The 25,604-nt window shown below is 55.1% G+C and overlaps 1 protein-coding gene across 3 annotated transcripts; it reads right to left on the reverse strand.

Annotated features, from left to right (window-relative positions):
- Nucleotides 1–1,042: 1,042 nt before the first annotated feature.
- Nucleotides 1,043–25,215, reverse strand: PDE4C (phosphodiesterase 4C). Of its 3 annotated transcripts, none has more exons than XM_045380633.3 (16): nt 25,145–25,215; nt 23,881–24,571; nt 12,696–12,887; nt 11,854–11,890; nt 11,698–11,771; nt 11,422–11,474; nt 10,950–11,062; nt 10,773–10,866; nt 9,760–9,923; nt 9,490–9,588; nt 8,888–9,052; nt 8,703–8,802; nt 6,675–6,829; nt 3,589–3,711; nt 2,265–2,447; nt 1,043–1,781 (listed from the first exon to the last, which is right to left on the reverse strand). In XM_045380633.3, the coding sequence occupies exons 2-16, from the start codon at nt 24,120–24,122 to the stop codon at nt 1,530–1,532; spliced, it is 2,046 nt and encodes a 681-aa protein (XP_045236568.3). In that variant the 5' UTR covers nt 24,123–24,571; nt 25,145–25,215; the 3' UTR covers nt 1,043–1,529. The 3 variants fall into 3 exon arrangements, with proteins under 3 accessions (XP_045236568.3, XP_073882501.1, XP_073882502.1); XM_074026400.1 differs by having other exon boundaries at nt 9,760–9,965; XM_074026401.1 differs by lacking the exons at nt 23,881–24,571; nt 25,145–25,215 and adding an exon at nt 16,845–17,013.
- Between the last annotated feature and the right edge of the window lie 389 nt (nt 25,216–25,604).

Genomic DNA, 25,604 nt, shown 5'->3' on the forward strand with positions numbered 1-25,604 from the left:
TCCCAAGTAGCTGAGATTACGGGTGCCCATCACCACGCCCAGCTAATTTTTGTATTTTTAGTAGAGATGGGGTTTCACCATGTTGGCCAGACTGGTCTCAAACTCCTAACCTCAGGTGATCCACCCACCTCAGCCTCCCAAAGTGCTGGGATTACAGGCATGGGCCACCGTGCTCAGTCTCAGAGCCCCCCTGTCTTTCCTTTCCTTCTCTTTTCTTTTTTTAATTTTATTTTTATTTATATATTTATTTTTTGAGACAGAGTGTCACTCTGTCGCCCAGGCTGGAGTGCAGTGGCGCCATCTCAGCTCACTGCAAGCTCTGCCTCTGGGGTTCATGCCATTCTCCTGCCTCAGCCTCCCCAGTAGCTGGGACTACAGGCGCCCGCCACAATGCCCGGCTAATTTTTTATATTTTTAGTAGACACAGCGTTTCACCGTGTTAGCCAGGATGGTCTTGATCTCCCAACTGCATGATCCACCCTCCTTGGCCTCCCAAAGTGCTGGGACTACAGGCGTGAACCACTGCGCCCAGTCTTTTTTTTTTCTTTTAGACAGGATCTTGCTGTGCTGCCCAGGCTGGAGTGCAGTGATACAATCATAGCTCTCTTCAGCCTCCAACTCCTGGGCTCAAGCGATCCTCTTTGTCTCAACCTTCTGAGTAGCTGGGACTACAGGTGCACACCGCCATGCCTGGCTAATTTTTTTTTCAGAGATGGGGGTCTTGCTATGTTGCCCAGGCTGGTCTCAAACTCCTGAGCTCAAGTGATCCTCCCACCTCAGCTTCCCAAAGTGCCGGGATTACAGGCATGAGCCACCATGCCTTGCCCAGCCCCTCTTTTCTGCTCCTCTTCCTGCCCCCTACCACAGTTTCAGAAACAAAATTGGGTATGAATGAAGCTTTGGTGCTGAAAATTTCCCCACTCACATTTCCATGCTCTTGCAGAGAGCTGCTTGGTAAGGGAAGATGGTGAGATGCCTTTGGGATGGTCTCCTGACTCCCCCACCCCTTGTGCAGGGCTACTACAGAGGCATAAAGCTGGTATGAAGTAGATGGGCAATACATATTTGACAAAGAAGGAAATAATTAAGTGACAGATGTGGCTCAAGAGTGACCACTGGAGAGGGTGGGCTAGAGGCTCTAGCAGACAGCACCTCTCCTCGCAGGGATAGAAGCCCAGGAGAAAGATCCCAAGGGCATTATAAGAGGCTGCCCCTTGGAGAGCTCTTTTAGGTAAGTCCGGGGTCAGAGTGGACCCCAGCCAGGTGCCTCCAATTAGACCCTGAGAGCCACCTATGACTAAGAACTTGATTGTCTCCCTCAATGGGTGGGAAAGTGAAGCAAAAGCCACATGGAGCCACTTCCTGGAAAGTCTGCCTGCCAAGAGCCAAAGGGATTCACCATCCATTGCCCCTGCAGTTCACGCAGGGCTGGCCCTAAGTCCTCTGGTTGTCTAGGGGTAAGTCCCCAGGGTCTGGGCCAGCTTCCGGGGACAGGAGTTCAGTGTCAGGCAACTTCAAGGCGTCTTTGTCTAAAGCTCTCTCTTTCCGTCCTCTTCCTCCTCCTCATCCTCTTCCTCTGCCTCCTCCAGAGTCAGCTCAAACTGGAATCTGTCAGGCCCGCCCCACTCAGGGTTGGTGAGGTCTGAGGGACTTCGGGGGATCTTGCTCTGGTACCACTCTCGATTGTCCTCCAGCGTGTCCAGCAGGTCCTGTGCGTCTGGGTGGACCAGGTCAGCCCAAGTCTCCCACAGTGGGTGGGCAATGTAGTCAATGAAACCCACCTGTGGCGGGGGGTTGGGCAGGTAGGCATTTGGTGAGTCACAGTGAACCCTAGACTCAATCCAACCTCCAGATCTTTAGCCAAGTTGTTCCCTCTGCCTGGAATGCCGCTTCCCAACTCCTACCCATCCTTCAAAACCCTTTTCAAATAACTCACTGTCTAGAATGCCTCCCTTAACCCTTCTGGTCTCCTCCAACCCCAACCCTGACCCCACAGGGCTGAATGTACATGTCCCCCAGACTGGAAGCCCCTCCAGGGTCCCGCATGTCACCCAGAATAGATGTTTCCAAATCCCAGAAGTGCATGTCCCTCTCCCTGAAGCCCAGAGAGAATGGATCCCAGGTCTAACTCGGCCCAGACAGCACCCTTAGGACACACTCTCTGGCTAGCCAGCCAGGGCCAAGCCAGGGCTCATGGGTTTGGCTCAGCCCCTCCCTTTTACTCTCTCCCAGTGTCTACCGGCTCAGCCCAGTCCCCTGCCAACCTGGGACTTCTCCACTGAGGCCGTGTGCTTGTCACACATGGGACTGATGTCCAGGCCCGACTCACGCTCGCGGTCTCCCTGATGGAAGAACTCGGCCATGATACGGTCTGTCCACTGGCGGTACAGGGGCAGCGGCTTGGTGGGGTTGCTCAGGTCAGCGCAGTGCACCAGATTCTGCAAAACCTACAGAGAGCAAGGCTCGGGAGGGCACTGGAGGGGCCCAGCCACATCTGGACCTGGCACCCCCACAGACAGGCTTGGTGCCATGGACACATTCATCTTACAGGTGGGGAAACTGAGGCTTGAGACCTGAAGAAGTGGTTTAGGCATAGGCATGCGACTCTTGACATTTCTTCAAGTTTGGCATACAGTCAGCACTTCATAAATGAAGCTAAATGAGAATTGCGAAAATGGAGTCCCCTCCAAATTTTTTTTTTTTTTAAATGAGATGGGATCTCACTCTGTGACCCTGGCTGGAGTGCAGTGGCGAGATCTTGGCTCACTGCAACCTCTGCCTCCCAGGCTCAAATGATCCTCCCACCCCAGCCTCCCGAGTAACTGGAACTATAGGCATGCGCCACCATGCCCGGCTAATTTTTGTATTTTTGTAGAGACAGGGTGTTGCCCAGGCTGGTCTTGAACTCCTGAGCTCAAGCGATCCACCCATCTCAGCCTCTCAAAGTGCCAGGATTACAGGTGTGAGCCTCTGAGACAGGCTTCTTTTTTTAATTTCTTTTTTTTTTTTTTCTTTTAAGAGACAGGGTCTCACTCTGTTGCCCAGACCAGAGTACAATGGTGCAATCACACCTCACTGCAGCCTCTAACTCCTGACCTCAAGCAATCCTCACGCCTTAACCTCCCAAAGTGTTAGGATTACAGGTGTGAGCCACTGCCTTCAGCCTTCACTCAAACTAAATGTGTAAGAGGCCTAGCTAAAATTTTTTTTTTTTTTTTTTTTTTTTTTTTTTTTTTTTGAGACAGAGTCTCGCTCTGTCACCCAGGCTGGAGTGCGGTGGCCGGATCTCAGCTCACTGCAAGCTCCGCCTCCCGGGTTCACACCATTCTCCTGCCTCAGCCTCCCGAGTAGCTGGGACTATAGGCGCCCGCCACCTCGCCCGGCTAGTTTTTTTTGTATTTTTTAGTAGAGACGGGGTTTCACCGTGTTAGCCAGGATGGTCTCGATCTCCTGACCTCGTGATCCGCCCGCCTCGGCCTCCCAAAGTGCTGGGATTACAGGCGTGAGCCACCATGCACGGCCTAAAATTGTTTTTAAAGTAAAACCAAAATATAAAAAGGAGGCCCCGGGGCCCGCCCAGCTACACACCTGGATTCGGTCGGAATAGTTGTCCAGGAGGAGGACGCCGAGGCTTGTCACCTTCTTGGTCTCCACCATGGTCTTGAGGTCGGCCAGGAGGTTCATGTGTTTGGACATGTCTGTGGCCAGCACCTGGGGGCAGGCAAGGGAAGGTGACAGGTGCAAGGACCCTGCCCACCCTGACCCTCACTCCCAACTCCCAGACGCCACTCCGGCTCAGCATCAGCCTTCTGGGCCTCAGCATACTCATCTGTGAAATGGGAGGATGGAACTGCATTCACTGCAAACCCTGCTGACAAGAGGGGCTCAGTCAGGGGCCCCTTCTGGGAGGTTGTTTGGGTTGGCCATGAATTCTACATGTGTGACAGGGTGTGGGGGGAGGTGACCAAACCTGTGCGTCTGGGACTTGTGAGCCCAGGTCTCCCACAGTGGGTGGGCAATGTAATCAATGAAATCCACCTGTGGGGTGGGTGGGTCAGGTAGGCATTCAGTGAGTCACAGCAAACCCTAGAACCAATACAGTCTCCAGATCTTTAGCCAGATTTTTCCTTCTGCCTGGAATGCCACTTCCCAACTCCTACTCATCCCTCAAAACCCTTTTCAAATAATCCATCCTCTAGGATGCCTCTGTTGACCCTTCCAGCCTCCTCCAACCCCAATTCTGATCCCACAGGGCTGCTTACGTGCTAAGGTGAGTTGTACCTGAGGACAGCGTGGAGGATGAGGTCTGTGCAAAGGGACTGGAAGAGTTGCGTACATAAGAGGAACCTAGAAGGGGTGGTTGTGGCTGGAAGAAGTGAGCTCAAGAGAGATGGAGGTGAGACCGAGGAGGTTGAGGGCCTCTGGCAGCTGGAGGACCTTGTCCAAAGCTGCAAGGGAGTTTGCAGCTCACTGTGGGGAGGGATGTGACTTCATACCCCTTAAACTTCCATGTGGCTGCCATGTGCCCTGGAGAGCTATTTCTTTCTTTTTTCTTTCCATTTTATTTTATTTTATTTATTTTTTTTATTTTATTTTATTTTATTTTTGTGAGATGGAGTCTTGCTCTGTCACCCAGGTTGAAGTGCAGTGTTGTGATCTCAGCTCACTGCAACCTCTGCCTCCTGGGTTCAAGTGATTCTCCTGCTTCAGCCTCCCGAGTAGCTGTGATTACAGGTGCGTGTCACTGTGCCCAGATAATTTTTTGTATTTTTAGTAGAGATGGGGTTTCACCATGTTAGCCAGGATGGTCTCGATCTACTGACCTCGTGATCCACCTGCCGTGGCCTCCCAAAGTGCTGGGATTACAGGCGTGATCCACCATGCCCAGCCTTGGAGGGCTGTTTTTAACTCTGGGCACAGCTGTTTAAAAACCAGAATGACCACCAGGCGCAGTGGCTCACGCCTGTAATCCCAGAACTTTGGGAGGCCGAGGCGGGTGGATCATGAGGTCAGGAGTTCGAGACCAGCCTGGCCAACATGGTGAAACCTCATCTCTACTAAAAATACAAAAATTAGCTGGGCATGGAGGTGCGCACCTGTAGTCCTCACATGTGGTTCCCACCCCTGGGAACACAGTTCCCCATCCCGTAGTCTTCCTCATTCTGCACATCCTGGCTTTAATGTTCCCTCTCCAGGAACCCCTCTCTGATCTCTTTGGCTGGTCTGGGCTCTGAAAGCACCTTGAACCTCCCTCCTCACCGCTCTGCCTGCAGGTCCCTAGTCACAGCTACCACCTCTGTGGCCATCTGCCCTACAGATCATGAATTTCATAAAGGCCGGAACTGTCTTTGCACAGATCAAGCACATAATAGGTGCTCAATAAATGCTTGTTAAGTGCATTAATGGGGCATGAGACCCCAAAACCTACTGATGTGCCCCTACTTAAAAAAAAAAAATCAAATGGACAGATGTGCTTAATTTTTTTTTTTTTTTTTTTTTTTTTGAGACGGAATCTTGCTGTGTCGCCAGGCTGGAGTGCAGTGGCGCTATCTCCACTCACTGCAACCTCCACCTCCCAAGTTCAGGTGATTCTCCTGACTCAGCCTCCTGAGTATCTGGGATTACAGGCGCGTGCCACCACGCCTGGCTAATTTTTGTATTTTTAGTAGAGACGGGGTTTCACCATGTTGGCCAGGATGGTCTTGATCTCTTGACCTCATGATCCACCTGCCTCAGCCTCCCAAAGTGCTGGGATTACAGGCCTGAGCCACCGTGCCTGGCTGCTTAATGATTTTTCCTTTTTTTGAGACAGAGTCTCACTCTGTTACTGAGGCTGGAGTGCCGTGGTGCAATCTCAGCTCACTGCGACCTCCACCTCCTGGGTTCAAGCGACTCTCCTGCCTTAGCCTCCCAAGTAACTGGGATCACAGGTGCCCACCACCACGCCTGGCTAATTTTGGTATTTTTAGTAGAGACGGGGGTTTCACCATGTTTGTCAGGCTGGTCTCGAACTCTTGACCTCAAGTGATCTGCCCGTTTCAGCCTCCCAAAATGCTGAGATTACAGGCGTGAGCCGGTGCCCAACCCAGATAGGCCAAATTTAAGGCTCAGCAAAGTTGCACTTGAGACTCCAGAAACAGTTTCCATATCACCTGCGTACAGCCAGGATCTGCTGAGCCCAGCAGAGGGCCTGGGGTTTGGGCAGTTACTGTCCCTTTTTTTTTTTGAGATGGAGTCTCACTCTGTTGCTGACGCTGAAGTGCAGTGGCACGATCTCAGCTCACTAGCTCACTGCAGCCTCTGCCTCCTGGGTTCTAGCAATTCTCCTGCCTCAGCCTGCCAAGTAGCTGGGATTACAGGTGTGCACCACCACGCCCAGCTAATTTCTGTATTTTTAGTAGAGACGAGGTTTCACCATGTTGGCCAGGCTGGTCTCGAACTCATGACCTGCCTGCCTCTGCTTCCCAAAGTGCTAGGATTACAGGCATGAGCCACCGCTCCTGGCCCCACTGTTCCATTTCACAGACGAGGAAGCTCAGACTCAGAGTGAGGACATGCCTAGGTCTGGATGAACCTCCGGCCATGCTAATATTACCCCACCCTGCTGTTGGCAGATGAGAAGGATGCCCCCCTCCCCTCTACCCCTCCCTCCCCTATTACTGCCCTAGCCTCACCATGTCAATGACCATCCTGCGCAGACTCAATCGCTGCTTGGTGCTGAGGTTCTGGAAGATATCGCAGTTCTTTGCCTGCAGCAGCTTGAAGCCCACAGCCAGGTGGTGGTTCTCCAGCACGGAAGCATCATTGTACATAAGCGCCAGCTCTGAGTCTGCGGGGATATGGGACTGAGAGCCCCAAGATCCACCCGCCCCACCCACTCTACCCAAAAGCAGCTTTCGGAAATCCTTAGCAAATTCCTACCCATGCATTGAAGGCCCAACTCTAGCATGCCCTCCTGTAAGAAACCATCCATGTCCCTGACCCTTCCCTGACTGCAGGGCCAGGGGTATCTGTGTTTGGCTCTGCCTACCCAAGACTGGGAAGGCTCCTCACGGACCCACTATGGCCAGAGACAGTGAGTACTCAGTAATGTTTTTTTGTTTGTTTGTTTCTTTTTTAGAGACAGGGTCTTGCTGTCACCCAGGCTGGAGCACAGTGGTGCAATCACGGCTCCCTGCAGCCTCAACCTCCCGGCCTCAAGTGATCCTCCCATCTCAGCCTCCTGAGTAATTGGGATTACAGGTGTGTGCCACCACACTTGGCTAATTTTTTTTTTTATTTTTTGGAGAGACAGGGTCTCACTGTATTGCCCAGGCTGGTCTCGAACTCCTGAACTCAAGCAATCCTCCCGTCTCGGCCTCCCACAGTGTTGGGATTACAGGTGTGAGCCATGATGCCCAGTCCCTCAGTGCTGGTTAAATAAACAACTGAGTCTTTGTCTAATTGGACTCTAGGCCCTTTGAGTGAGGGGCCTCCACTCTCACCCCCAGCATTCCAGGGCTTATACACAGAAGGTGCCCAATAATTGCCTGTCGACCGAGTTTTTCAGATTCCTCATACGATCCTAAACTTTAAGATCTTGGTGGAAATGGCCAGGCGTGGTGACTTATGACTGTAATCCCAGCACTTTGGGAGGCCGAGGCAGGCAGATCTCTTGACACCAGGAGTTTGAAACCAGCCTGGGCAACATAGCGAAACCTTGTATCTATGAAAAATACAAAATTTAGCCGGGCATGGTAGCGCGCACCTGTAATCCCAGCTACTCCGGGAGTCTGAGGCTAGAGAATCGCTTGAACCTGGGATGTAGAGGTTGCAGAGAGCCGAAATCGCACCACTGCACTCCAGCCTGGGTGACAGAGCAAGACCCTGTCTTAAAAAATAAATAAATAGGCCGGGCGCGGTGGCTCACGCCTGTAATCCCAGCACTTTGGGAGGCCAAGGCGGGCAGATCACAAGGTCAGGAGATTGAGATCACGGTGAAACCCCGTCTCTACTAAAAATACAAAAAATTAGCCAGGCGCGGTGGCCGGCGCCTGTAGTCCCAGCTACTCAGGAGGCTGAGGCAGGAGAATGGCGTGAACCCGGGAGGCAGAGCTTGCAGTGAGCCGAGATCGCGCCACTGCACTCCAACCTGAGTGACAAAGGGAGACTCCGTCCCAAAAAATAAAAAATAGGCCGGGCGCGGTGGCTCACGCCTGTAATCCCAGCATTTTGGGAGGCCGAGGCGGGTGGATCACGAGGTCAGGATATCAAGACCATCCTGGCTAACACGGTGAAACCCCGTCTCTACTAAAAATACAAAAAAATTAGCCGGGCGAGGTGGCGGGCGCCTGTAGTCCCAGCTACTCGGGAGGCTGAGGCAGGAGAATGGCGTGAACCCGGGAGGCGGAGCTTGCAGTGAGCCGAGATCGCGCCGCCGCACTCCAGCCTGGGCGTCTGAGCAAGACTCCGTCTCAAATAAATAAATAAATAAATAAACAAATAAATAAATAAAGACCTTATCATTATTCTGTCATTTATTGAGCACCTACTGTGCACCCAGACCTGCTCCAAGCCCCTGAAGGGAGGGAAGACTGTGATAGTCATTTCATAGACAGGGAGACTGGGCTCAGGATAGATGGGAACCCCCTGAGATCACCTGGTAGACAGGGTGGAGGCGGGGTCTGCCTCACCTCCTGCACCCACTTCCCACTCCTACTTACTGGTGTTAATCAGAAACTGGTTGGAGACGCCAGGATGGTCCACATCATGGATGGCGCTTGCGAAGAGGGCAGCCAGGATTTCCAAGTCTGTGAACACAGCCTGAGCAGGCAGAGAGCACAGGTGATGAGGGGCGGGTTCTCTGGGCCCTGCACCCGCCCGCCTGCCTGCAGTCCTAGCGCAGTACCTCCAGGGCAGGTGTAGCCAGCAGCACATGCGTGGACTGGGCCACATCGGCGGCATGTAGGCTGTTGTGATAGGCCACATCGGCATGGTAGTGACCCTCCAGCATCAGCAGGTAGGTGGCCAGTGTGTCTGCTGGGATCTGGAATGTCTTCAGCAGGTCCCGCTCCTGGTCCATCACAGATCCTGGCCTCAGGGCCTTGGTCTTGGGGCTGCAGCACACGCTGTTCCTACTCCTCTCTTCTGAACTCCTATCCATGCCTCAAGCACCCACTCCTCTGAGACACCCTCCCTGCTCTCCTGAACTCCTCCACTCTGTGTTCTTTGGTGGTCCATCCCTGACCCTACAGGACTGGGGATGTCTGTGTCCAGCTCTTCTCTCCAGATTTCTCTCCTCTTCAGGGCGAGGGGCCAGGGCTGAGGCTTCTGGACAATGAACTGTTCATCTGCGTGAACTCCTATTCAGCCTTCAATACCCTGCTCAAATTATCCCCTTCAGAAATGTCAGAAAGGATTTCAAAAATGAGTGTCCCAGAGGTCTAGGGTAGGAAGTGGTGAAGGAAACCCCAGGAGTTTTTCCTTGGAAGCCAAGGGCAGGGTAGGTACCTGAAAAATGCTGAATATGATAGCTGTAAGGGGCCGGTTCCCACTTAGCTCCGCCACCTTGAACACGTCAAGTCCCCACCTGTTGGTGTCTTCTAGCTCCTAAGATGTGAAGGACTTAATTAACCCCAGCCCAACTTCCCCAGACTCTAGAGCCTCCATCCTCCCACCCCAGGTTCCACAGTGAGCCCCAACTGCCCAGTATATAGGTGGGCAAACAGGCAGACAGAGCCTGCCTGTTTCTTGATCTTGGCATTGTGGTTGAGGACCCACCTTGGCCAGCTGTTCCTCCTGGTCAGTCTGGACCCCAAAGCGTGGGACAGTGGCTGAGGAGAGGCTGGCACCATGGCAGAGCCCATGTAGGCCACTGATCCGGGACATGGGTTGCGGGGCCTCCTCAGCGGTCACTTTGGGCAGCTCCACCTCAGTCTGCTGGTCTGCAGATGGGCCAGGGTGAGGCTTACAGAAGCCAATTTCACCTGTTGGGGCCTGGCCTCAGAACCTGAATAGGAAATCAACCTATTCCCCTTTATACAGGAACCAAAGTAAGTTCGGGGTAAAGACCCTGTCGGCCGGATGCGGTGGCTCACACCTGTAATCTCAGTGCTTTGGGAGGTCGAGGTGGGCGGATCACTTGAGGTCAGGAGTTCAAGACCAGTCTGAGCAATATGGTGAAACCCCATCACTACTAAAAATACAAAAATTAGCCAGGTATGGTGGCGGGCACCTGTAACCCCAGCTACTCGGGAGGCTGAGGCAGGAGAATTGCTTGAACCCAGGAGGCAGAGGTTGCAGTGGCTGAGATTGCACCACTGCACTCCTGCCTGAGCAACAAAGTGAAACTATATCAAAAAAAAAAAAAAAAAAAAAAATCCCGTCTTGCCTGTAGCAAGAGGTACCCCTGTACCCCTCTGTAGGTACCCCTCTCCTCTGTTCACAGCTGATTTCAGTAAACTCTTCTGCTAGGCATGGCCCCGTGGTGCCTGGGGCTCAGCATTTCCCCCCTAACAGCCTAGTGTCCTTTCCATCTCCCAAGCTGGTGTCTGGTTCCCTCCATCTCCTCCTAGGCAAATTTCTACTCATGCTTCAAAACCCTAGCTTTAATGTCCCCTGCCCCTGGAAGTTCCCCTTGTTCCTCTCTCTGATCCAGCCCTGACTCATGGGGCTGAATGTGTCTGTGTCAGGCTGTATCTCCCCCGGACTGAGGTCTATAATAGAAATATTTCTTTGTCTTTCTTCTTAGTACTCCTATAATATCGTCCAGGCAGTGACTCAACAAAGCTCACCCAGGAAGGTCCGGGAGATGTACTCGGACACCTGGTTCCCGGAGCGGCTGGTTTCGGACAGGTGGGTCAACTCCCGGTTTAGGATCCGCTTGAACTGGGGCGGACGGAACGTGAAGACAGTGATGATGGGGTACCGTGGGCCGAGGCAGGTAAGCTCAGCGATCTGCCCCACCTCACCTTGTTGGAGGCCATCTCCCCCACCGAGTGCCGGGTCTGCAGCGTCTCCAACTGATCCAGGCACCAGTCCAGCTCGTCTAGCGTCTCCAATGCCAGCTTCTGCCCCGTGTCCTCTGGGAGCCGAGGCAGTCAGGGGCCTGCCCCACCCCCGCTCAGGGACCCCACGCCTCTCACGCTTTCGTCTCTGCATCTGGACCCTGAAACTGTTCCCACGGGGGCCACCCAGGACTCCTGGACCCAAGTTCCAGATCTGTCCCCCGAGTGGCTGTGTGACCATGAGCTCTCTGGGCCTCAGCCTCCTCATCTGTAATATGGGTGTGGTGGGGTCCATCCCCGAGGGCGTTATTGTTTGTTTTTGCAGGGGCGGGGCTACAATTAGCCCCAGTCTAAGGGCTCATGGACTGGGGAGGTCACTACGGAAAGGAAGCTCCCAGCTGTCCTCAGCAGGGGAGGGAAGGAACAGGTACTTTACCTGCAGGCGGAGGGGGCTGATTGCTGGATGAAGGGTTTCCGACGGGTCCCTGCCTGCGGTACAGCAGCCTCAGGCGTGGCTGCTCCGCCCATCTCGCTCCGCCCCCAAGTCCTCCAGGCCCCGCCCCTCAAGCCCACCCTTAGGCGCCGGAGTCCCAGCCTCAATTTGCAGCCCGCTTTCCGCCAGGCCCCGCCTCCGTCGTCTGCTTGCCCCGCCCCGCCCCGCCCACCTTGTCTCTGCCGGCCCCGCCCCCGCCCCGCCCCGCCCTCTACCTACTTGGCTGCTCCTAGGCATTGCAGGCGGGCAAGGGCCGCCACGTTGCTCCGAACCGTCCGCAGACTGGCCAGGACCTGTTGGGAGGAGGTGGTAGGCGGTGGGAAGGAGAGGCCAGATCCGGAGGGGGTCAGGGCAGAGAGGGCGGGGGACACCCACCTGGGCAAAGGGCGTCACAATCATGTCCTCTCCATGTCTGCGAGGAGACGTGCCATGAGGAAGAGTCCTCTCCCATCTTCCAGCTTTTACCCACACCATATACCCTCAGCTGAGGGGTTCCTGTTCTCAGGACTTCTCCTCCGGGCGCCTTCTTAGTCCCTGGGCTCCCTTCATGCGACTCTCCCTGAGACCCACCACAGCCCCTCCAACCATTCACTCACTTTATCGGCATCTCATAAATGGGGAAACTGAGTCCCAGGGGCAAGGAGGTATTTCCCTTTTCATTATGCCCACTAGGAAGGTCAAAGTATTTCTTTATTTGCTGCTAATTAGCCTTAATGTGTTTGTTTTTTGAGGCATAGTCTTGCTCTTTCGCCCAGGCTGGAGTGCAGTGGTACCATCTCGGCTCACTACAACCTTCACCTCCTGGGTTCAAGCGATTCTTGTGCCTCAGCCTCCTGAGTAGCTGGGACTACAGGCACGCACCACCACACCTGGCTAATTTTTGTATTTTTTAATAGTGACGGGGTTTCACCATGTTAGCTAGGCTGGTCCTGAACTCCTGACCTCAAGTGATCCGCCGACCTCGGCCTCCCAAAGTGCTGGGATTACAGGCGTGAGCCACCGTGCCCGGCCGACCTTAATGTTTTTGGATTACCACCCCCACCCCAGCAAAAGGCCGAGTTCTCTACACACTTGATTGAATAAATGAGCTACCTGGCAAACTCCTACCTGAACTTCAAAACCTTCCTTAAATGGCTACTTGAAGGAACTTGCTGAATAGAGGAACAAAGGAAGGAGGGAGCGTAGAGGAGGTGTCATTCCACCAGCCCCAGACTCACAGGTCGCTGGCCACAGAGGAGTTCCGAGACACGGCCTTGGGTGAGAGTTCATAGTCACTATCTGAGCGGTACAGGAAGGACTCGCGCCGCTGGGTGTGCGGGACTGGAGCCTGCATGACCCGGCCCAGCCCAGGGCTGGACTGAGGGTCCAGGGCCCTCCTCCCGCATGAGAGCCCATTTTCCAGGTCAAAGCTGAAAGGAGAGAAGACATGGTCAGAGACGAGGGTCATGACAATTGGGTGCCGGGTCGTGGCCACCTTGTCTGGTGCATCCTCCCTGAGGCTACTTGGCAGTCAGGCAAGTGTGGTTTCCAGCTTGTTCACCTGACCCCAGCTGCACCCTCAGGAAACTGCACCCCTCACACTTTGGTCTTCGAGTCTACACTGGACTCCAGGACCTCAGTTCCAGATCTTCCTCAAAGTGGCTGTGTGGTCATAGACAGGTACTGACTTTCTCTGGACCTCAACCACCCTGTGTCTTTTATTTTTCTCTCTTTCTTTTTTCTCTTTCTCATTCTTTCTTTCTCTCTCTCTCTCGCTCTTTCTTTCTTTCTTTCTTTTCTTTCCTTTTCTTTTTTTTTTTTTTTTTGACAGGGCCCAACTCTGTCACCCAGGCTGCAGTGCAGTGGTATGATCCTAGCTCACTGCAGCCTCAATCTCCTAAGCTCAAGCCATCCTCCAGCCTCAACCTCCTGAGTAGCTGAGACTACAGGAGCACGCCCCAACACCCGGGTAATTTTTAAATTTTTTGTAGAGACCAGGTCTCACTATTTTGCCCAGGCTGGTCTTGAACTTCTGGCCTCAAATAATCCTGCCACCTCCGCCTCCCAAAGTGCTGGGATTACAGGAGTGAGCCACTGCACCAGGCTTCCCCTGTTTCTTTTCATTCTGTTTTTTGGGGGGTTTTTGAGATGAAGTATCACTCTGTTGCCAGAGCTGGAGTGCAGTTATCCACGCTGGAGTGCAGTGGGGGCACAATCGCAGCTCACTGTAACCTCCGCCTCTCGGGTTCACGCAATTCTCTTGCCTCAGCCTCCCAAGTAGCTGGGATTACAGGTGCGCACCACCACGCCCGGCTAATTTTTGTATTTTTACTAGACATGGGGTTTCATCATGTTGGCCAGGCTGCTCTTGAACTCCTGACCTCGTGATCTGCCTGCCTGGGCCTTCCAAAGTACTGAGATTACAGGCATGAGCCACTGCACCCGGCCTCCCCTGTTTCTAACATGTGCGTAATGTAGCCCATCCCCAAGAGCTCTTTTTTTTTTTTTTTTGAGGCGGAGTCTTCACTCGGTCGCCCAGGCTGGAGTGCAGTGGCAGGATCTCGGCTCACTGCAAGCTCCGCCTCCTGGGTTCACGCCATTCTCCTGCCTCAGCCTCCCGAGTAGCTGGGACTACAGGCGCCCGCCACCGCACCCGGCTAATTTTTTTGTATTTTAGTAGAGACGGGGTTTCACCGTGTTAGCCAGGATGGTCTCGATCTCCTGACCTCATGATCCGCCCGCCTCGGCCTCCCAAAGTGCAGGGATTACAGGCGTGAGCCACCGCCCAAGAGCTCTTTGAGGGAGTTACAACCGAACATCCAACGACTGCGACAGGATGACCATATTGCAAAGGGACAAACTGAGATCTAGCTCACATGGTGAACACGTGGACTGGAAACAGCTTCTTGGACTCTTCTACCTGGAGAAGGCCGGGGTTCTGCCTAGCTCCTGCGTGCGCCTTAGTCTAGAGAGACCCTACTCCCAGCCAACTTGACCACACCCTTGGCCACCTGCCACGCCCCCAGCGTTCCAGGCTCCACCCTCAGCCCATAAGGCTCCGCCCCACGGCCGTCGACCACGCCCCCAGTTAACCAGGTCCTGCCCTAGGCTCCCCCACTCCTCCACTTCATCTTCAGCCTGAACCTTCCGCCTGTTCTCTTGCACCTCCGGGTCTTTGCACAGGCCGTGCCCTCTGCCCGGAGCACTCTCCTCCTTCTCCACACTACTTGTCCCGTTCTATCCTCAAACCCTGTCTTTCCCTCTGGCCACACCCTCTAGCCCCTCCTCTTTGGGGTCACAGGTCAGAGAAAGGGCGTAGGGCAAGTACTGAGGCCCAAGAGAAGGTGGTGATCTGGGGGTAGGGTTTTCAAGAAGGGCGGGCGGAAGCAGCACCGACAGGAAGACAACGGGGACCGCCCGAGACTCGCAGCTCCCGGCCGAGGGCCAGCGTCCAGCTGGTCCCGGCCATGACTTTTGGGTCAAAGGTCACCCTATCCCCGTCCACGGGCTGGGTCAGCACCCCCGCGTAGGCTCAGATCTGGGTAGAGGTGAGGGATTCGGCAGCATTTGGTCAAGTATGACCGGGTCTGAATTGGGTCTGATCACATCGAAGTGGACTTCGTCCCGAAGAGTTTGTTTGATGAGTTCGGGAGAATTCGGCTACGTCCGATTAAGCGCGGGAGAGTTCGGATAAGTTCGATCTTGTTCGTCTAAGTCCGGTTACGCTCGGTCTGCTTCGAACAAGTCCGGGTGACGCTCGGGCCGGGTCGGGCATGTTCGGTCACGTCCGGCTACACGGGGGCTAGTTCGGGCATCTCCGACTAAGACCGGCCGCGCTCGGCCAGTTCCGTCCGACTCCAGCGGGTTTAGCGGGACTGGGATGATCCCCCGGCCAGCCGAAGGGGCGGGGCTTCTTAACCCTTCCCTGGCCGGTTTGGGGTGCGCCGTGGGCGCTGTGGCGCAATGGGAGACGCTCTTAGGGGAGGGCTGGAGGCGGCGGATACCCCAAATCTGCCCCTCGAGGGGCAGGCATGCGGGTTGCGGCCCCCTACCCCTCTCGCCTCTCCCCAAGGGTTCCAGAAAAGCGCGTCTATGGACAAATAGGGAAACTGAGGCCAGGAGCGGCCACAGGGTGTGCAAATCCGGATCCCGGGCGCAGAGGGTTAAGAGCTGGGCCCGAGTTTTCTTGGGGCGGGGGAGGCTGTTTTTCTTTCTGCTCTAAACTTAGCCAGGAGCGGCGGGGTCAGGCTGTGGTTCCATGACGCGGGCGGCGCGGGGGTAGGGCCCCCCGGCTGTGGGAACGGCGCGGCTGCCCATTGGCCAGGGGGGTAAACTGAGCCTGAGAGGCTCGGACTTGGGTTCGGGTCCGGCCTGCGCGGGGCCCGCCCTCGTTCATCCTCACTTCTGGGTACCCGTGACGCGTCCTCGACGTCCTTGCGCTCTCTCCAGCGCCTTCAGAAGTGACCGTGCTTCCCTCGTGTTCGGTGCCCCGAGGTCGCTCTCCAGGACACAGAACCCCCACTCCCCCACTCCCTGGCTGAAATGAAACCACCAGGAACCACGATCATGCCTTCTCCCTCCAACCCCAGCTATGACCTTGCAGAGGGACCTCCCTCCCCTCTCAGCCTTTGGATGCCAGACTTACCAAGTGGGTGCCAATTCGGCGCGGACCGAGCGCAGGATGCCAGTCACAGTCGGCGCCCACAAGCCCCACTCCGGACCCCAGCCTCGCCCCCACCCCTCCCCACGAGGTCACAGTCGTTTCTGGAAAGGCAGGGATTTGAACCCAGAGGAGGGGTGGACCGAGTGCTTCGAGGATGCAGCGCAAGCAGCTGCGGGGCACGGGCGCGCGCTCATCCTGGGACTCCCGAACGCCCTGCCTCGAAAACCCCCTCAATTCAGGTCTTCCTCCGTGGACACCCAGAGTTCATTGTGAGGCCCCCAGGGCATCTCTTTGCTGGCACTGGGACGGAATGGTGGTGGAAGGGGGCGCCAAGGGGAGAAGTGCCCCTTCCCCTTCCTCCCATTGCCAGGACGCACAGCCTGCCTGCCCTAGGCCGGCGAGGGTCAGGAGGAGACGTGAGCCTCAGCCCGTCCCACTCTGGGCCTCACAGCTGGAAGGAGACAGACGGCTGGTCCCCTGGGCCTATATCCAGGCGGCGGGTGGAGACAGACAGAGACAGAGATAGACAGAGTCACCAACTGCGAGACAAAAGTAGGGTAGGGTAGGGGGAGAGAGATACAGAGAAAGCGAGGGAGAGGCAGAGCGTCCATGCCCTGACTCCGGCCCTGGCCCCAGCTGTCCCTGCCCTTGTCCCTGTCCCTGCCCTTCCCACCTCCACACCGGGCGTCCCGGTGACCCCGCCAGGCCCTCTGTCCCGCCTCACCACAGCGGATGGGCCACCGTGAAACGCCGCTGCAGGCGGATGCTCTGATTCACCAAAAGCTTCCTGAAGAGCCCGGGGGAGCCGCGCGGGGATCCCCGAGGGGAGCTGGGCCCCGGGGCCGGGGCGGGCGCGGGGGGGCCCTGCATCGCCAGGACCGCGTGGAGGCTGGACCGAGCGCCGGCTGCGCGGGACCTTTTCTGGACAGCTGCGGGGGCGGGGCCCAGCGGGGAGGGGGCAAAGGGCGCATCCGCCCCGCCTCGCGACGGGCGGCTCCCTGACGACCCCCGAGACAAACGGGGAAACCGAGGCACAGAGTCAGACGCAACTCTCCGCTCCTTTCTTTTTCTTTTCTTTTTTTTTTTTTTTTTTTTTTTGAGACAGGATCTCCATGTGTTGCCTAAGTTGGAGTGCAGTGGCACAGTCCTAGCTCACTGCAGCCTCAACCTCCTGGGCTCAAGGGATCCTCCTACCTCAGCCTCCCGAGTAGCTGAGACTACAGATGCACACCACTACGCCCGGGTTAATGTATTTTCTGGAGAGATGGGGGGGGTCTCCTTATGTTGCCCAGGCTGGTCTCGAACTCCCGGACTCAAGTGATCCTTCTGCCTCAGCCTCGCAAAGTGCTGGGCTTACAGGTGTGAGCCATTGCGCCTGGCCCAACTGCACTTCTTTAGGGGGGCTGCCCCTAAGATCTCAGAGCCTGGATCTTACTCAGCCTTCCTCTGCATGCCCCTGGTTAGTGCAGCTTGCTGGGCCAATAACTGCTAAAAAGTGTAGAATGAGGGAGTCAGAAAGCAAGGTGCCCAGAGAAACAGCTGCCCTACCTTCCATTATGAGGTTGTCACCAAGGTATAGAGTTTGCCAATGTCCGATCCCACTCAATGTTTCTAATCCTCCTCTACCCATTTTCCAGATGGAGAAACTGAGGCCCAGTGCCACCCAACGGCCCACCAGAAACTACAAACCCTTAATCCTTTGCCAAGTGGGGAAACTGAGGCTTCCATGGAAGCGGTCACAGGCATGGGTCTTTGTTGCAGGGCAGCGAGACTCAAACTCAGGTCCCCTCTCCCAGCACCCCTCCACACGAGTCCCCACGTGATCCCCCACCTGCTCTGACATTCCCCAGGCCCTGTCTCTGGATGCCTTTGCCTCTCCTGCTGTCTCCTCCTAGACAAACATCCGCACACCACCTCTGCCAAGTCTTCCGTCCTGTGAAGCCTCAGCCGCACACCCCTGCCCTGGGAGGACCTCACTGTCCCAGGACTTGGGGGGGCCTCTGGTCAGTGTCTGGGAGGATTCCCAGAGTCTGTACCAGGTGCTCTACCATTGGAATGCTAGAGTCAGGCTGGCCCTGTTCCACTCTACAGAAAAGGAAACCAAGGCTTAGCATGTGTCACACAAGGAGGAGGGACCTAGAAACAACCATTCACGGGCAGAGGCCCAAGGGACCTCCCAGCAACTGAGGCCTGACCATGCCCCTTGCTGTGGAATGACCTCTGGCTCTCAGCCTGGGCCTTCCCCCTGGGGGGGCTGCCTCAGTCTTGGTGTCCCCAGACATGGTACCCACGTTTCTGGCAGTCCTAGAGAAGCCCATTGATCAGGGCTCCTATAGGAGATCCTGAGGCAACCATGCTAAGGCCAGATACATGAGATTCTCCCCATTCTACAGATGAGAAAACAGAGGCTCAGAGGAGGAGACACACAGCCCAGAAAGACAGAGAGCCTCAGGTATCTGGCCAGGAAGCCCCCCTAACCCCCACAGCCTTGCAACCAGACACCTGGTGGGAACCAGACCTCGCTGTCCCCAAGACAAAAATACCATCGTGGCTGCTGGGGCCAGACCTAATTATAGCCATCCCTAGGGGACAGAGGCTGCTAGGATTGTCCTAGTGGGGACACTGGAGCCAAGGTCTGAGCAGTCTTGACACCACCTCCCCGCCACTGTGAGAGACGTGACAATAGTTACATGTCCCCAAGGAGAAACCAAGGCACAGAGATTCAGCCCCTCCCCCAAAGTCACAGATATAAAATAGGAGGCTAAGACTAAACAAAATGATATAAACTGAGTGCCTCAAAAACGTGCAGCACTCAGCCAACAGCAGTGAAGGGAAAAATCATTGGATTTTCAGACGAAACCTGCAAAATGTGGACTACTGTTCCCATTTCGAGGATGGGGCTACTGAGGCATAGAGAGGCACAGTCATTTGCCCAAGGACACACAGCCATAAGGTGCAAGACTGGGGTCATTTGAACCCGGACAGGCGCTGTTCTTCCCAGCCTGGGTTCTCCCGCACTGGATGTCTTAACTCACTTCATCCCCACTGTAGTCCCAGGGACGACTCGTACATTAATATTTTATCAATAGTTTTACTATTAATGTTTCATTCATAGATTTAATTTTAAATATTTTATTAACAGTGCTAACAAGAAGGTGTTAATTAATAGCTGTTTGGATGGAGAAAGAGTCACAGCAAGGGGTGGCCACAGAGCCAGAACTCAGCATTCAGAGTCTGGCTCCTACCTGACCCTGGGAGGCTCTCCAAGCCCCGCTGGGTAAGGGACAAAAGCTGAAAGAGGTTTGGACAGAAGCACCCCCATCCTGACTCCATCCCTGCATGACTGCATGACCTGTAGAGGTGCCCAGTAGTCTCTGGTGCCTTTATTTTTATTTTTTTATTTTTTTATTTTATTTTATTTTATTTTTTTTTTTTTTGAGACGGAGTCTCGCTCTGTTGCCCAGGCTGGAGTGCAGTGGCCAGATTTCGGCTCACTGCAAGCTCTGCCTCCCGAGTTTACGACATTCTCCTGCCTCAGCCTCCCGAGTAGCTGGGACTACAGGCGCCCGCCACCGCGCCCGGCTACTTTTTTGTATTTTTTTAGTAAAGACGGGGTTTCACCGTGTTAGCCAGGATGGTCTCGATCTCCTGACCTCGTGATCCACCCTTCTCGGCCTCCCAAAGAGCTGGGATTACAGGCTTGAGCCACCGCACCCGGCCTATTTTTATTTTTAATTTAATTTAATTTATTATTATTATTATTTTTGAGACAGAGTTTTACTCCTGTTGCCCAGGCTGGAGTGCAATGGGGCAATCTCGGCTCACTGAAACCTCCACTTCCTGGGCTCAAGCAATTCTCTTGCCTTAGCCTCCCAAGTAGCTGGGATTACAGGCATGTGCCACCATGCCCAGCTAAATTTTTTTTTTTTTTTTTTTTTTTTTTTTTTTTTTTTGGTATTTAGTAGAGATGGGGTTTCACCATGTTGGTCATGCTGGTCTTGAACTCCTGACTTCAAGTGATCCACCTGCCTCGGACTCCCAAAGTGCTGGGATTACAGGTGTGAGCCACTGTCCCTGGCCTTACTTTTTTGAGACACAGTTTCACTCTGTCACCCAGGGTGGAGTTCAGTGGCGCGATCTTGGCTCACTGTAACCTCTGCCTCCCAGGTTCAAGCGGTTCTTCTGCCTCAACTTCCTGAGTAGCCGGGATTACAGGCATCTGCTGCCATGCGGAGCTAATTTTCGTATTTATAGTAGAGACAGGGTTTCACCATGTTGGCCAGGCTGGTCTTGAACTCCTGACCTCAGGTGATCCTCCCACCTCAGTCTCCCAAAGTACTGGGATTACAGGTGTGAGCCACCACGCCCACTCTGATGCCTTTAGCACGCTACTGCCTCAATTTCCCCCATTTGAATGTCCCTTCTCTGGGCAGGCACTTTTCCCCACGGCCACCAGGTGGCCCCAGAGAGTTTTTTTAATGGGTGTTTTTGCCCATTTTACAGATAAGTAAACTGAGACGTGGAGAGGGAAGATAACTTGCCCAAGTCCCCATGGAGAAGTCAAGCAGAACGAGGAGGGTGGGGGCCAAGTCGCATGTGTAGATGCTCACATGAGTCAAATCACACACTCCTTTGCTCCGGACCCTCCCATGATCCCCCATTGCCCTCAGATCTGAATTCACACCTCCCCAGAGGTCCCATGTGGCCCATTCCCGCCTCACTTCTCTAGGCTTACGCTGTTCCAGTCTCTCCCCACTCCTCACTGTTGCCTGAATCAGCCAGGCTTATTTCCACCCCATGGCGCTTACCTGAAATGCTTGCCGCCTGCTGATGCTTTGTCTTTTGGGTTACAGTCAGAGAGTCACCTCCTCCGAGAAGTCCTCCCTGACTAGCCAGGTAAGTGCCTCAGAGCACCCTCCAGCCATGGGTACAACTTCACATTTATTGTCATGATTATTTGCCTGTGAGTCCCTGGAGAGCAAGGCCAGGTCTGCTTTGTTCCCTGCTGTTCTCTCAGTACTTGGCACTTAGTAGATGCTCAATAAACGCTTGTAGCGGCCAGATGTGGTGGCTCTTGCCTGTAATCCCACACTCTGGGAGGCCAAGGTGTGTGGATCACTTGAGATCAAGAGTCTGAGACCAGTCTGGCCAACATGGTGAAATGTTGTCTCTACTAAAAATACAAATATTAGCCAGGTGTGGTGGTGAACACCTGTAATCCCAGCTACTGGGGAGGCTGAGGTAGGAGACTCGCTTGAACCCAGGAGGCAGAGGTTGCAGTGAGGCAAGGTTGTGCCACTGCACCCAGCCTGGGCAACAGAGTGAGAGACGCCGTCTAAAAAATAATAAATAAATAAATAAATGCTTGTAGCATAAACAGAGAGCCTCTCCTTCCATCCTCCAGCCACAGTGATACGTTTTCAGCTCCTCACACACCTGATCTTTTTGAGTCTGAGGCTTTGCACATTCTTTTCCTTCTACTTAGAACGCCCTTCTTGCACTCACCCTGGCTGACCTCTTTTCTCCTGCAGGCTAAGCTTAAATGTTACTTATCCCAAGCAGTCCTCCCTGACTCCCACCCCACTGCTGAGTCTGGAGCCTCCTCTGTGCTTGTTCTCTGATCTTTCTCCATCACCCTGTGCCTTCTCCACTTGGTGTGAGTGTCTCCACCATAAGCCTTAGGGGACACAGCTTCTTGTCCATGGTTGTGTCTCCAACACAGGGCCTTCCACCCATTAAGTGCTTAAATGCCTTCTGAACGAAATGCTTGGACCCTCCCATACCCCTGTGATCCATCTGAGGCTCTGGGGAAGCACAGTCCTCCAACAGTTTCTAGGGTTGTGAAAAGAGCCACAAGCTGGGGACCCAATGTGTACCAGGCTCAGGCGCAGAATGTTCATCTCACTGATGAGGACGCTGAGGCTCTGGGAGGCACCACCGCTTGCTCAACACCACACAGCAGGTTGGCCTTGGGGCCTGGCCTTGAACTCAGTTTCTCTGGGCTTCCCCCTGGGGTGAACCCTTCGCATATCAGCACAGAGAAGCACAGTGGGCCACATGCATGCACACCCACATATGTGTGACTGCAGTGCACATGATGCGCAGAACGACATGTGTGTGCACACACACACGTGCACAGGGACACCCAATCCACCGCTCCTGCCTCCCAGAGCCAAGCGGGGGCTTCCCCCAGAAGAGCTCATACCAAGGCTCTGTTTGTTCTTTCTTGAAAATGGAAAATCATGAGTCACCAGAAGGGATGGGGCAGCAGGAGCTAGAAGCCGGGGCGGGAGAAGGGGCTCCTGGGTCACCTGAGAACAGCTCCAACCCCTCTGGGCTGTGGGAACCATCTACCTGAGATGCCTCCCAAGATGCTGGAGGGCCAGGCTGGGGGCGAGAAGCCAGGCTTGCTGATGGAGTCAGAAGCCAGTGGCCCCTAGGGGATCTATGCACCAGAACGCGAGAAAGCCAAGCTCCAGGGTGGGGAAGCAACACTTTCAAGGCCACCCAGCCTGGACTGAAACCTGGGACGCTGGTCCCACTGACTTGGCTCTCCCTCCAACCTAAGGAGGGCTTGGAGTTCCTGGACCCTCCTCCCTGGCCCTGGAGCCTCCACCTGGTAGCTGGAGACCCTTATGTCAGGTCTCCTGAGGATTCTACATTATTTTTCCATGAGTCTCTTCTTCTGTCTCTGTCCTAACCCCACCCCACTCAGCTTACACAAAACAGGAGAAGCAGCCCCTCCTTAAACGAAAGAAACCTCCGGTGCACAAGCTTCCCAAGGGACTTCCCTTCCTCCTACAGGGGAGCCGGGTGGGGTGATGGAGCGGGGGCGGAGGAGGTAGCAAGAGGAGGCTCCTCCCCGCAACACTGGTGGCAGCCTGCCCTGGCCCTTATATATCTATAATATATGAAATAGGCTGAGTGCAGTGGTTTACACATGTAATCCTAGTACTTTGAGAGACTAAGGCAGGAGGATCACTTGAGGCCAAGAATTCAAGACCAGCTTGGGCAACATGGCAAAACCCCATCTCTAGCAAAAAATACAAAAATTAGCCAGGCGTGGTAATATGCCCCTGTAGTCCCAGCTACTGGAGACTGAGGTGGGAGGATAGCTTGAGCCTGGGAGGCAGAGGTTGCAGTGAGCCGTGATCAAGACACTGCACTTCTACCTGGGCGACAGAATGAGACTCTGTCTCAAAAATCAAAACGTGTGTGTGTGTGTGTGTTTATATCCAAGCACCCTAGGGTTACCTCGGGTGCTTGAGGTGATCACAAACCTCCCCCACAGGCCTGTGGACATTCCACAATCCTGAAAACCTTCGGACCCCCAGCCGTGTTAGCGCAAGGACAGTCACAGTCAGTCACACACCAACAGGCACCACAAGGGGAGACACACCGGCACACCCACAACTACCTGGGACACATGGAATCATATCCAAGCATGTAGGCACAGGAGCACCCCAAACACATCTGGTCACCCCAGTCTCACGCGCGAGCGCGCGCGCACACACACGCACAGAGTCTTTCGGTCCCAACCGCACGTGGGCACACCCGGTCACACAGACCCACAAGCCATGATGACACCAGCACCCTCAGCTCCACCCCTACGTAGAAATAGCTTTTTCCTTCCAAGCGCCAGCCTCAACCAAGCAGCAGAGACCCCCGCCCCCTGGAGAAGCAAGGACCCTCCCCCACTCCCGCCAGGCCCCGCGCGCCCCTCCCCCGCGCTGCAGGAGGCCCGTGCCCCGGCCACCTACCGCCTGCAGGAGGAAATGGGCCAGGAAAGCCGCGACTTCCCCAGCCCTGGCCGCGGGCTCAGGTCCCGCTCGCGGCGGCCCGCGGACTTGTCCGGATCCGAATAGAAGCGCTGTTGGATGCGGATGGGGCGCCGGGGTTGCCGCCACAGGTGCTTTGGGGCTCTGGTCATGCTGTGGCGGCCGCGAGAGCGACTCAACCTGCTGCACACCTCTGCCCCTTCGCTGACCCCCAGGGTCTCCATGGCCAGAGAAAGGGGTTTGGGATAGCAGGGAGCAGGAGTCGTCCCCGTGAGCGGGCGCCGAGGAGCGTCTGCTCTCGGGTCCGGCCCAGGGCCGGGAGTGGAGGCGACAGCGAGGAGCTGTCCGCGCCGGAGGTGCTGAATCGGGAGAAGGTGGAACGGGGGCTCAAGGTGGGGCCGAAGCCGAGGAGCTGTCGATGCCCAGATGGTGCTGAAGGGTAGAACAGGGAAAAATAACGTGGCGAGGGGTGTTGAAGCTAGGGGCTGAAGAGACCCCCCACCCCAGCCCTGAGAACCGTCTGCCGTTCCCTCTAGCGCTGCATGGGAAAGAACCAAGACAAGGACTTGGAGTGGAGAAGACAGAAATTGTCCACTGATCGCTGCTAAATGGAGAGCAGGGAGACAGGGTCTCAGGAGACCCCCAGGGCCGAGACGCTGTCCCTCGCACCGTGCTGAAAGAGAAAAAGGTAGCTTTAGGGGCTGTGGGTGGATGAGACGGCGAGGAGCTGTCCGCGACCTGATGGTGCTGAGGGAAGGGGAGGGAGATAGGGGTTCAGAAGCACCCCCCAGACCAGGGCGTCATCCGCCCAGGAGGTGCTGAAACCTGAGCAGTGACGGGCCCTCAACCTTCCCCAGCAACAATGGCAACAAGGAGTCTGGAAGCAGAGTCAAGGGTCTGGTCTTTGGAGGTACGTACAGATAGCGGTCTTTCTGCCAAGCCCATGAAGGTAGGCTCCGCGGTTCAGCCCCAGAAGGGGTCTCTTTGGAGCCCTAAAACCCCCACCCATGCCAGGCAGGGATCTGAGAAGGACAGGGAAATTGGCAAGGCTGTGACGGGGCCTCCCATGTCTGGGATGGGCACACAGAGGCTACCTCTGGCTGGAGCTCCAAACAGCTACCAGTAGGGATGGGCAAAGAGGGGAAGTCAGGTCTCTCTAAGAAATATTCTAGTTCTGCTTCTAAGACCCTCCCCACCCCAAAGCCATGGTGCAGCTCAGTTGGGGGAGGACTGGCAGAAAACCCACCTTTTGTGGAAGCTCAGGACAGGCAGGAGTATCTCTGAGACTCTCATGCTTTTAAAGCCGCAGCAACACTCAGACCCTCAGCGGAAATGGCAGGATCTCATTCGCCCTGAGAAAGTCCCAGGCCCCACCTCACAGCCACGATTCCTGCCCTCAAACCCCAGGCCTGCCCCTCCCTCCCAGTTCTGGAAACTCAAGTCCCCACCCACCAGGCATCTTAGTCTCAGGGGTAATTTCCTGGGAAGTGCAAGGATGGGTAAGAACATTTTCCATCATAGTTAACTGAAGTAGGCACGAACAGCAGCAGGGCTGGGCCGGTGAGTGTGGTGCAGAAAGAGGTAAGATTTCATAGTCCCAGGGTCATGACTCGGTGGAGGCCTCCTGTGGGGTCTGGGCTTGGGCAAGGAGTAATTTGGGGCCATTAGGGTGCCACTTACTGCAGCAGATTTGGGAAGAGCCTCGA

Source organism: Macaca fascicularis, chromosome 19, assembly GCF_037993035.2.
Source record: "Macaca fascicularis isolate 582-1 chromosome 19, T2T-MFA8v1.1".
Taxonomy (NCBI): domain Eukaryota; kingdom Metazoa; phylum Chordata; class Mammalia; order Primates; family Cercopithecidae; genus Macaca; species Macaca fascicularis.

Bases quoted from the DNA above. Each gene is read 5' to 3' on its own strand.
- PDE4C (XM_074026400.1), bottom strand. From the start codon at position 24,122: ATGGAGACCCTGGGGGTCAGCGAAGGGGCAGAGGTGTGCAGCAGGTTG. The intron at 9,589-9,759 runs GTGGGTCCTCAA...TTCACATCTTAG, and splicing joins AGGAGGAACAGCTGGCCAAG to GAGCTAGAAGACACCAACAG. The intron at 3,712-6,674 runs GTGAGGCTAGGG...GCCTGCCCCCAG, and splicing joins GCAGGATGGTCATTGACATG to GTGCTGGCCACAGACATGTC.